Genomic DNA, 11,764 nt, shown 5'->3' with positions numbered 1-11,764 from the left:
CCACGATGTCGGCCCACCAGTAAGAGATGTATGATAGATGATTGTCTTTGTGATATCATCTAGGTTTGCTACTACCTAATATGTTATATGCTAGCATGATATGTTGTATGTGATAGTAGTAGAGTTTGGTTGTTAGGACCGAAGGGTAGTCAGACACCCCAGATACGTCTAACAGTATGTGATGATATGTTTGCATGCTGTCTTGTTATGTTATATGCGATAGAGGTAGTAGGAGGGGACTAGTCCCCGAGTTCGGTTGTTAGGACCGAAGGGTAGTCAGCACCCCAGAATAGCTTGACATGGGTAGGTCAGCACCCCAGAATGGCTTGACACGGGTAAGACGGCACCCCAGAATGGCCGCACAGGTAGTCGGCACCCCAGAATAGTCGTACCGGGTAGTCAGGCACCCCAGAATAGTCTGGCAGTATGTATGATATATATTGTATGGTATGTGGTACAATGGGGGAACTCACTAAGCTTTGTGCTTACAGTTTACAGTTTTGGTTTCAGGTACCTCTTCATCGAAGGGGAAGGAGCCGGCTCGGTAGCGGCACATCATGCACACACATTGGTTTCCGCATTTACTAGATTTCCTTGGGATTTATACTCTGATGTTTCGATTGGTTGTATGACTTGACTTTTGAACATGGTTTATGTTGTGATGTAGTTTGGTCAAACAATGTTTTTATCTATTAACATTTTCTAAAGTAATGTTTTAAAAACGAAATTTTTGGACGTGAAAATTGGGTCGTTACAGACCTAGTGTTTTATGCATCTTTGGTCATGTTTGGTCCATTTTGCTTTGGAGTTTGGGAAACTCTAGGTTTGTAAGTTGATTAAAGGAATCTTCTCGACTTTTTTAGATAAAAAGAATGCATGTACCAGTTCTCTTTGTTCCTTGCAAGAAAGCCCAAGCCTCTTTCGCTTTGTTTTGGATCTAGGGTTAAAGTTTGGGATGTTAGGGGCTTATATGTTAGTACATTTTAGATTTGTATCCATTAGACACCTCCGAAGATGGTTTCTGGAAAGTTATAACCATGTCTTAATGGATTAAGCACTTGAAAAAAGTGGTTGTTCTTCCAAGGAAGCACAATGCGACCAACTCTTGCTTGTGGCACGAAGCAAAGTCTTAAGTGCGACGATTTTGAACTATACGTGACGCATTTGGCGTTGACTTTTTGATCAACTTGACTTTTGGTCAAACTTTGATGGACATAGAGTTTTGAACTGGGGTTTAACCTCTCATTGGTAACGATTAATAAGATGCATCTAATGGTGAATTTGGTAATTCGTGATAGTTGGTTCATTAAGAAGTCTTGTGTGGGGGACTTGAATTTCTAGCTTCAGGTGAGTTTTCTCATTATATTATATGTGACAATATATGTTATTTGTGTAATAGAATGCATATTGTAAGAATGTGTGGTTAGGATCTGAAGGGATGACAGATGTGTGTCTATAAGCCTGATGGCATGATGGTGAAAGCCTACAAGCCCGATAGGATGATGGTGATGTGAGCCTACAGGTCGGATAAAATGATCGTGAAAGCCTACATGTCTGATGGGATGACACTTATGTGCCTATAGGCCCAATTGGATGATGGCAAAATGGTATTGGATCTTGAGCCTACATACTCGATAAGATGGTGGTGTGACGACAAGATCCTAAGCCTACAATTGTATGCATTGTATGTTTGATAGAATATTTAGTATAGTGGGAACTCACTAAACTTTCTGCTTACTAGCATGGGCTGCCTAGAACAAATGTGAGAGGTGCAACCGCACAGGGCCCCGAAAAATATAGGACCCCGATTTTTAATAAAATTATATAGTTAAAATACAATATATATTATTGTTTCTAAAACTTAACCAAATTGTTTGCTATTACAATGGAAATGGAGGGCATTTTACAACTTTTTCCGCCGAAGTACTATGTGTTCGTCTTATACACCTCACAAACCTTTTTAATTTTTCCCACTACAGGAATACTAATTTGCTATTGAAGTTACATTAATGGTCCCTGGAATATTGTATATTTTTTCTACAAAACCCCGTCTCTTATTTTCATTTCTTTTGTAGTTTCCTTATTTTACATACTCACACCCTAAAATATCCAAATAAGCATTTGTATTATTTTAATCAATTTCATTAGCAATATTGTTTTTTTCATATGAATTAAATCCTTATATTTAATTTAAATATAAATAAGTCTTTTATAACATATTTAAAGTTCAAACGTCTAATCCGCATTCACTGTTATTACAATCGTATATTCATGGTTTCTAGTTAAAATCATACTTACAATCCACATTGTTATAATTTTTTTTTAATGAATTGTTAATGACCATAAATTAAAACGATATATTAAATAGTATTAATTATGAAGAGTTGGTGAACATTTTTACTTTTAATAATATTATGAGAATCTTGCAATTCATATAACTATGTAACATAATATAAATGTATTGTCTTTTTTTGTTTAGATTGTTTTTATAGCATTTATCGGCTTATGGTAGTATTAATATATATATATATATATATATATATATATATATATATATATAAAATGTAGGGGCCTATTTTTATTGTTCGCACAGGGTCCTGAAAATCTGCGAGACACCCCTGCTTACTAGTTACATTTAAATATTTTTTTAGATAGTTCTGGTGAGAAGGGCAAGGATGCGGTGTGATTGCACTGTGTACATCATGTTTTTGAGACTTCATTTTATGATATTTAAATCAAATGGGTATTTATGTTCTTTTTTATGAAAATGGTTTTTTTGTTGCTTAATTATATTTCAAAAAGAAAATTGGTTGAAAATTTGAGACATTACATAAATAATTATTTTATTTAGTTGTGTTGACATAATACTAATAAATAAACAACTTTATTTACATCTTTATTTTAGTTGATAAATAATAAAGTTATCGTATAAATATTATTATTTATTTCGGATTCGTTTATAGCAGTTAGAGTGTGAACCTATAATCTCACACATAATTAGTATATATATTATTATTTATTTCGGATTCTTTTATAGCACTTAGTGTGAACCTATAATTTCACACATAATTAGCAGCATAGCAATTTGTTTTATATCATGTGCATCATTTCCAACAAGCTTGAATATACTCTTAGTTTTCTTGTTCCTCAACAATATACCTTTTTCTTCTTGGCATTAGAGCAATAGATTGGATTCTTGGTGTTTCTTTCATATCACGAATATTCTTGTGTTTTGGGCTTTTGACTGTTCGTGATTTCTTATATTCCCAACCATAGTTTGTAGATCCATAGTTTTGATCTTTACACTATTCTTAAGAACATGATGCTCCCAGCTTTCATTCAAGGAACCAAGAAACTTATGTAGAAGAACAAGTTATACTTTTCAATATTAAACTTGTTTAGATCATTACCATGCAAATAAATCTACTGAAGGTATGAGTAAGTGACTCACCTTTATATGCAAATAAACATTCGTACTTATTCATATTGTTTTATCGTTTTACTTTTACTTCTTCTGAACCATCACAGATGACCTTGGGAGTATCCAACATCTCTTTTGCAGAGTTGCATCCTTCCATCATGTGTATGGAAGATCATTGTAGATTGCAAACATGGCCCTCATATCCTTACTTAACCTTCTTCTTATCATCTTCAGGTAGTGACTAATAAGAGTCTTAATAGCTCTTAATGAGAGTCTTAATAGCTCGTAATGAGAGTGTTGATGCTTTATAGGACCCATATGTGATGTCCTCTATACAGAGGAGAGATTCCCATATTTGCCTTAAGCCACATTTAACAAAGAGACATTAGTATATGTAGTATAGATAATCAGCAGACTAGATATTTGACACTAATCTTTGAATATAGTTTTGACAAATACAACTCCCAATTTACACTACTACAACATGGCAAAACCCAAACATAAATGCAAACACCTACATTGTCTAAAAAAAAGAAAAATAACCCTTTGGTATTAAAGAATAAAATCCTACACCACCTACCTCTATCATAATTCATATGCTAACCACCATTTTTCCAAAACCTCACATCCCCTCACTCACAGATACAGAGAATTAGCAAACATAATGCCTCTTCGCAGACTTTCACTCGCTGCACCAAACTTCTCCTCTAAACCAGCTTCTCCAACAGCATGTGCAGCTGCCCGCAACTGTTAATACTCAAAACAAATAAAAATTCTTTTCATCAGTATACATACATACTTGTATGTATCAAGCACGTTGTCCTTGATAGGCTGATACGTGAATGTATCAAGATTGTGCCTGATACATAATACATGTACGAAGTATGTATCAGGCACAATCACCATCATACTTGTACTTAGCTACAAGTATGAGGCACGTTATGCCTTATACTTGTTAGTATCAGGCACATTGAGTCTGATACTAACAAGTATGTAGTAGGCACAATCACAATCACAGTGTGATTGTGCCTGATTGAAGTTTTTGAAGATAGATGAAATTGCCTGATTTAGAAACTCATCAAGCCTTCTAGCAAGTCTGATAATACTCCCCTCAAAGATATCGGTCATTTGTATAACTTCAGAAAATGATGATCCCTGGAATAATATAAAACCAGCGATTATAAGAAATTAATATTGCCTAGTTATAGTAAACAAAACAATAATTTATTATTAAATAAAAAGGATTTGTGTTAGTTATCTTACTTTCGACCAACAATATATGACATCCATCAAGAAGGGTCTAACAGCTGCCTCCACATACTCATCCACATTTACTTCCAATTTGCATTCATTTTGTATCTACAAAATTTCAAATAATTTTAGTCTCATGATCTTTTGTTAATCAATAACTCCAAAGTTTGAGAGAAACTGAATCACCTCTGCTATTCTACGAGCACTATCTTGAAGCTGTTGCAATGGTTTAGAAAGCTCTGATCTTAAATGAATTTGCTCACTCGATTTATCTCCTGGAATAAAGCAACTTGCAAGTGCTGCAATTTGATGATGATCCAGATCATTAAAAGTACCTGTTCACCATAAAAAACGGATCAATATTTACTTATATTTATATCAATCAATTTTCATTCCAATAATTGAATTTAAAATTTACCATTAAACATCAACTCAGTGACTAGAAGTTCATCTCCTGTATCAATCAAACAAGCTGCACGACCCTTCACTTGCACTATTCCTTCACTATCAATATGTCCAAGCTTCTTTAAAACCCGTGATCTGTTCTTAAGCTCATCACGAAATTTTTGAAGCTGCATACAAAATTTTTTTTAAAAAAAAAATTACAAAACATTCATTTATCAAGACAGCTGGCAAATGATATGGTTACCTGTGAATCCCGCATTTTGGTTTTCAGCTGTTGGATTTCATGATTGACTTCCGCTTTCCTCTGGAAACATTGGATCTGATTTTCATCTTGAGACTGAAACGTTTTAACAAATCATGAAATTAGATTTAATTATAACTGAAACGTTGAACAAAAATTCATACCTTGTTTAATGGGTGAAAAAGCAATTGTTGTTCAAGTTTCTCAATCTGATTCACCAGGTCTACAAACTGAGGTTCTTCTATGCCCATATCCTGTCTCAACAGAAATCATGTATTTTTTTAATTAGTTATGAAAAATGAACTTGTATTTACAAAAATAAACTAAAATTATATTAAAATGTACCTTTACAGGATTAAGTTTTGGAAGACCTTGAGGGAAACGTTTTTGAAGCTCTTGAACAGCCAATAGAATGCTTTGTCGGACTTCCATTGGACGAAGATCAGGAGCAATTGAAATTCTAAGTTTGCTTAATGCTGATATCAATGGCAATTGAACAGGGACCTTAACATTGAAGAGGAAAGTTTTTAACTTTACATGACATATTTACTGTAGGTAAATGTAAACTGTAAAAAGTGAAAACTTACGACATGCATTTCACCCTTTTGTCCAGAACGAGGTGGACATGGCTTAGGGCGAGAGCCACTTTCACTTGAGCCAATGGAACAATGAAGCAAGGTGTCTACTATGTAGCTACTGCCACGTGAAGAAGACATGCCAGGTGGCAATGACCCTACTGGTGGGGCCGGCTTTTTTACCACGTTTACAACCACGCCCCACCCCCAATCTGTCCCAGCTTCTCGAACCTTAACCTGAAACGGAAAAAGACAAATATAAGCCTACCCATATGCAATCTTTTGTTCCATTTCCTTTTTCCCCAAGTGTGTTGTCATTTTCTTTAATATTGTTGAATATTGTGAAACTTGCTTTTCGAATATGTAAGGGTAAAATGGTCTTTTAGTCTCATTCAAATGAAACAGACTTTATGTATACAGCAACTTAACAAGGGTAAAATGGTGTTTTAGTCTCATTCAAAAGAAACAAACTTTATGTATACAGCAATTTAACAAGGATTCAAAAGAAAGACTTTATGTATATTTAACAAGGGTAAAATGGTCTTTTAGTTTCATTCAAAAGAAAAAGACTTTGTCCATACAGCAATTTAACAAGGGTAAAATGGTCTTTTAGTCTCATTCAAAAGAAAGAGACTTTACGTATACAGCAATTTAGCAAGGGTAAAATGGTCTTTTAGGCTCTTTCAAAAGAAAGAGACTTTATCCATACAGCAACTTAACAAGGGTAAAATGGTCTTTTAGTCTCATTCAAAGGTAAACTATATATGATGTTTCTTTTTTACTTGATGCAAAAAAAATGACTTAATAGAGAGCCAGGAAAAGGAGGCTTTCTGAATTAAATACTAACTTTTTACAAACTTTTAACTCATTTAGTTTTTCATTCTAATGCCCCAAATGTGTCATCATTTTTTCACATGTTTTTTCTTTAAATCATTTATCAAACAATTAACAAGAGAAAAAAAAAATGAATAAAAAAATGTATTATCAATCTGAACAATATACCAGTCTACCAGGTAGAAGAAAATATAGAGCTCTCTCAGGTCTCGTTATTTCTGCCATCATTTTTGTCTCAAGTTCAGAGATTTCAAGCTTAAGCTTATGATATTCAGCAACATCAGCCTAAATAAGAACACAAAAAAACACTTATATATATACCCATTATGCCCTTGAGAAAATGGAAGACCACTTCCACCTAAACAAAAACAAACTTAGGGTGAGGGTGGATATTTACCTCCCCAGAAGCCTCAAGCTTAACTACTTCCTCTTCTAGCTTGGCAACCTTTTTCCCTATATCAGGTAAGGTCTGAATGAAAAAAGAACATATGTTAGAAGCTATTATTTAATAGGTTAGAAATGCAAGAAATAGCAATGAGTAGATTTTCCAAAAGAGTCAGATAAAAACAAATAAAAACCTTTTCATACTGAAACTGGTGAAAAGAATTTCTGATAACATGTTCAGCTGTAAACTGGCCTTCAGCACGTCTCATTAAGTTCAATATTGAGTAGTAGCTAAGTCTGAAAGTACTAACAAGTGGAGCTGGTTTCCCCAACACCATGTCTTTTAATGTATTCATCTCCATCTACAAACAAATATAATTTCTTATCATTAAATATATAAAACACTTCATCAATCATTATAAAAACATATATGATAATGATATACCTGTTCATCAATCATTATGATACATATACCACGTTCATCTTTGCCTCTTCGTCCAGCTCTTCCACTCATCTATTAAAAAAAAAAAACATCAAAAACTTGTTGCATAAAGAAATTTAAAAACATAATTTTATTATATTTATTTATACCTGAATGTATTCACCAGATCCTACATATCGATGGCTATCACCATCCCATTTTCTAACACTAGTAAAGACAACTGTCTTTGCAGGCATGTTTAACCCCATAGCAAACTGTAGTAAGTTTAAACAAAGTGAAAAACATATTAAATTAATGATTTAATCTTAAATGTAAACAGTAGGATAAACAATCTAGAAAAAAGAATGGAATTATAGTTATACTGTTTCTGTGGCAAAAAGTGCTTTTACAAGGCCTTCTTGAAATAATAATTCCACAAGTTCTTTAATGATAGGGAGAAGGCCAGAATGATGAACAGCAATGCCTCTTTGTAATAAAGGCAACATGAGCTCAATTGCAGGGAGGTTTCTATCTTCTTCACTTAGACACATTATTGCATTTTTGAAAACTTGTTCTACAACATCTTTCTCTTCCTGACTATTGAAATCAAGTTTTGTCATTGACATTGCATGTTGCTCACATTCTCTTCTACTAAAGCTGAATATTATAACTGGTTGGAATTTTCTTTCCATGATCATCTGAAACATAAAGAATCAATCTTTAAGAACTTATAAAAACAGTTTGAAACCAATAAAGAATCTTGCGAGATCCTTAAAGAAAGTAAAGAGGAAAAAAGAAAGGGATATAGAAACACCTTAACGATTTTGTATATATCAGATCCTCCAGAAGCGTTTCCTCCTTTAGCAATTCTCCCACTGGATTTTGAATTCCCACCAAGATTTTGCTTCTGTTTAGTGAATGTGTCTTGTAGTTTCAAGAAATTGTCCTCTCTAAACTGCTCATTTTCATCCACTACAAGATATAAACCTGATCCACCATTGGGAAACACATAATGCTGCAAAGGTGTAGGTCTGAAATCAGTGTACACCACATGACATGGCTGTTTATGTATGTTGCATATCCATTCTGCAAATTCAGTAGCATTTGACATGGTGGCAGAAAGAAACACCATCTTGATAGCTGGAGGTAAAAAGATGATACTTTCTTCCCAAACTACCCCTCGTTCACGATCCTTCATGTAGTGGATTTCATCAAAGATAACCCAAGCAACCTCTTTTAAAACCTCGGAGCCTCTATAAAGCATTCCTCTAAGAATCTCTGTTGTCATAACTAGACAACTTGCATTTGGAGAGAGTGTGACATCACCTGTCATTAAACCAACATCAGAAAACTCTTGACTTAATTCTCTGTATTTCTGGTTGCTTAATGCTTTCAATGGAGATGTGTAGATGACCCTTTGTTTGTCTCTAAAAGACATTGCAATTGCATACTCTGCAACTGCGGTTTTTCCAGCTGAAGTATGTGCTGATACTAGAACTGATTCTTTTCTTTCCAAACATGAGACTGAGATTTGCTGAAATGGATCAAGAACAAATGGATAGGTTTTAGCCATTGTCCCATTGTAAACTGGATCTGATAGTGTCCCATGGATAGTTTCATCTTTAATGGAAGCATAACCACTTGGAACTGCTACCTCATGGACACAAGTCCTAGCCACAGTCCTTTGCTTTTTTGCCCCTGATTCTTGATTCTTGATTTCAGCTTCTACCCCCTCTGAGTTTTCTTCAGGTAGCTTTCGTTTTTCAACACTTGTAGAATTCTCCATCTCTTGGATAATAAGTCACAGTACAAAATGAACTTCTCTAATTGACTGATAAAGTTGTTAAAAGATATGTCAGACCTGCATCATATATATATATATATATATATATATATATATATATATATATATATATATATATATATATATATATATATATATATATATATATATATATATATATATATATATATATATATATATATATATATATATATATATATATATATATATACAGACTATAAGAAATAGAACTCACAAGTTGGAAGTCAGAGCAAATGTTTTACGGCACTGAAAATTCAAAAATGCAAAATCAATGGAGGTAAAATGCACGATTGGCATGCTCAGATATAAGTAGAAAGCAAACAGGAACATTCTGGTAGTTGTCATTTAGCTACAGCTACTCTATGTATAGGTATACGAGTGCATATTGCTCCCTATTATTCCTCTATTCTTTTTACCTTCATTCACTCGAACCCAAATCTCCAGCTTCTTTGTCGGTTTTCTATAAATCGAAGTCGCACCATTATATGCAGCTGGAGCTATCATACTACCTTGTCTCCAAATAAATGAGCCATTTCTCTCGTAAACATACGTGATGAAATTTAATTAGAGGCAAAAGTAGCAATACAATCTTTGGCATGCATTGAACTTTATAAACCCTAACTATCAACTCTACTGTATTATTTCTAATTTCTAATGGAAGCACCAACAAAAGCAAATACAGAGACCGTAAAGAATTTGAATGGATGTTACCTTTGAATCCGCCTAAAATGGCTTCCGAATCTCCAATTCAATAGTGCGAACCCTAAACGCAATTTACTTTATCTTTTGTTGCTCCTCCGAAAATTATTTCAAGAATCAGTAGCGAAAATGGAGGGTAAAACGGCCCGAAACTTGACCTAATTTATAAGTATTTGAAAGCGCCCTCCCGCATTCTTTTATGATTGATTTCGGCGCATTACGAACGGAGGCGGTGAACTTCAATTGCGACAGACTATGAGGGGGTAGAAATTCACTGTACATATTTGATAGGGGTAGAATTCGCCAGAACCAGAAACGTAAAAGGGCTTAAATTTAGCTCAACCTCAAAATCTAGGGGATGAATGAACAATTATCTTAAAAATACCCAAGAATAAAATTAAGACAAAAAAAACGAAAAGTTAGTATAAACTTTGTATACTTTTGTTACACCCTTTTTGGAGAATCAGTCCCCTTAAATTTGAAAAGATTAATTTGTTCTTTTTATTTGTTTTTTCAATTTACTTAAATATTTTTTTCTTTTATTTAAATATAAATGTAAAATCAAATAAACGAGACCTCTCTCTCATTTATCTTTTTTTTCTTCGGAAAAAAAAAATACATAGAACATATAAATGCACACACTTCATATTTTATGAGTTTGTTCTTCATGAATATGAAATCATAAATCGAATATGAAATCATTGGTTCTTCAAATGGATTTTGGGACTTAAAAATCCCAAAAATCAAATCTAGAATCGATTTTTATATGTGCAATTTTCGTTTGTGGAAATCAGTTTGTGTATGTGTTTTTGTTTCTAAAATTGATGTATGTATATGAAATCGTTTAAAGAAGGGAAAATGACATAAAAGCCCAGTAAAGTTTCCAAACCATTCAAAAAATCTCAATAATGTTTTATCTATTAAAAAAAACCAACCAACGTAACTTTTTGTCTAAAAAATCCAACAAAGTTCCAAACTATTCAAAAAAATCCCAATTCTGTTTTGTTTAAGTTCATTGGGTTTTTTTTAACAGTCAAAACATAATTGGAGTTTTATAAACGTTTTGGAAACTTTATTGGTCTAACAAGTCATTTTCCTGATACAGTAATAAGTCACGTCATCTATTTCTCTTATTTGATTTTCAGGAAAGTGTAACTTAATTGGGTTTTTTAGACAAAATGTTAAGTTCATTGGGTTTTTTTGGACAGACAAAACATGATTGGGATTTTTTGAACAGTTTGAAATTTTCGTTGGGCTTGTAAATCATTTTCCCTTTAAAGAAGGTGTGTTTTTTAGTCTGTCTTCGCCCAAAACTCGTTCTTGAATGAAGACAAACCTGTAAATTGATTTGTGGGTTTTGTTAGGTTCAGAAAATGTCGATTTCAAAAGCTTATCTAGCGATTAATGTATTGAACACACATACCCCTTCAATATTTTGTGTGATTTTGTGTTCGTTTATAGGATATGTGAAGCAAACACAAACACACACATAAGAATATCAGGATATGTGAATCTTTTAACATGATCCAGCATAGGACCTTGATGTATTAAACGAAAACGAAAATCAGAAGCTTTATGAAGTTTTTGAAGCTCTGTTGGTGGTGATGAATCGGATTTCGAAAGGATGGCTCCGATTTTTGGGATTTTGAATACATTTATGCATAGTGCATAATGGTTTATTAAAAAAATAATGGTCAAACTTCAATGG

General features: G+C 33.4%; 1 protein-coding gene across 6 annotated transcripts; it reads right to left on the bottom strand.

Moving 5' to 3' along the window:
- Positions 1 to 3,814: 3,814 nt before the first annotated feature.
- Positions 3,815 to 10,302, bottom strand: HEN2 (RNA helicase, ATP-dependent, SK12/DOB1 protein). Of its 6 annotated transcripts, XM_078957061.1 has the most exons (19): positions 10,069 to 10,302; positions 9,774 to 9,866; positions 9,572 to 9,603; positions 8,347 to 9,363; positions 7,916 to 8,230; positions 7,703 to 7,807; positions 7,557 to 7,625; positions 7,306 to 7,473; positions 7,125 to 7,196; positions 6,896 to 7,012; positions 5,906 to 6,130; positions 5,664 to 5,822; positions 5,483 to 5,572; positions 5,322 to 5,414; positions 5,091 to 5,244; positions 4,859 to 5,007; positions 4,685 to 4,780; positions 4,484 to 4,576; positions 3,815 to 4,168 (listed from the first exon to the last, which is right to left on the bottom strand). In XM_078957061.1, the coding sequence occupies exons 4-19, from the start codon at positions 9,316 to 9,318 to the stop codon at positions 4,058 to 4,060; spliced, it is 2,988 nt and encodes a 995-aa protein (XP_078813187.1). In that variant the 5' UTR covers positions 9,319 to 9,363; positions 9,572 to 9,603; positions 9,774 to 9,866; positions 10,069 to 10,302; the 3' UTR covers positions 3,815 to 4,057. The 6 variants fall into 6 exon arrangements, with proteins under 6 accessions (XP_078813187.1, XP_078813186.1, XP_078813185.1 ...); XM_078957060.1 differs by lacking the exon at positions 9,774 to 9,866 and having other exon boundaries at positions 8,347 to 9,393; XM_078957059.1 differs by lacking the exon at positions 9,774 to 9,866.
- Positions 10,303 to 11,764: the final 1,462 nt, after the last annotated feature.

The sequence above is a fragment of the Lactuca saligna genome, chromosome 5 (genome assembly GCF_052625555.1).
Source record: "Lactuca saligna cultivar CGN05327 chromosome 5, ASM5262555v1, whole genome shotgun sequence".
NCBI classification, from domain to species: domain Eukaryota; kingdom Viridiplantae; phylum Streptophyta; class Magnoliopsida; order Asterales; family Asteraceae; genus Lactuca; species Lactuca saligna.
The sequence above is the reverse complement of the archived record's forward strand: the minus strand, read 5'-3'. Positions and strand labels throughout refer to the sequence as shown.

Excerpts from the sequence above, each read along its gene's own strand:
- HEN2 (XM_078957061.1), bottom strand. The coding sequence starts at position 9,318 with ATGGAGAATTCTACAAGTGTTGAAAAACGAAAGCTACCTGAAGAAAAC. Across the intron at positions 5,008-5,090 it reads CACTGAGTTGATGTTTAATG|GTACTTTTAATGATCTGGAT; the intron begins GTAAATTTTAAA and ends TATGGTGAACAG. Across the intron at positions 4,781-4,858 it reads GTGCTCGTAGAATAGCAGAG|ATACAAAATGAATGCAAATT; the intron begins GTGATTCAGTTT and ends GAAATTTTGTAG.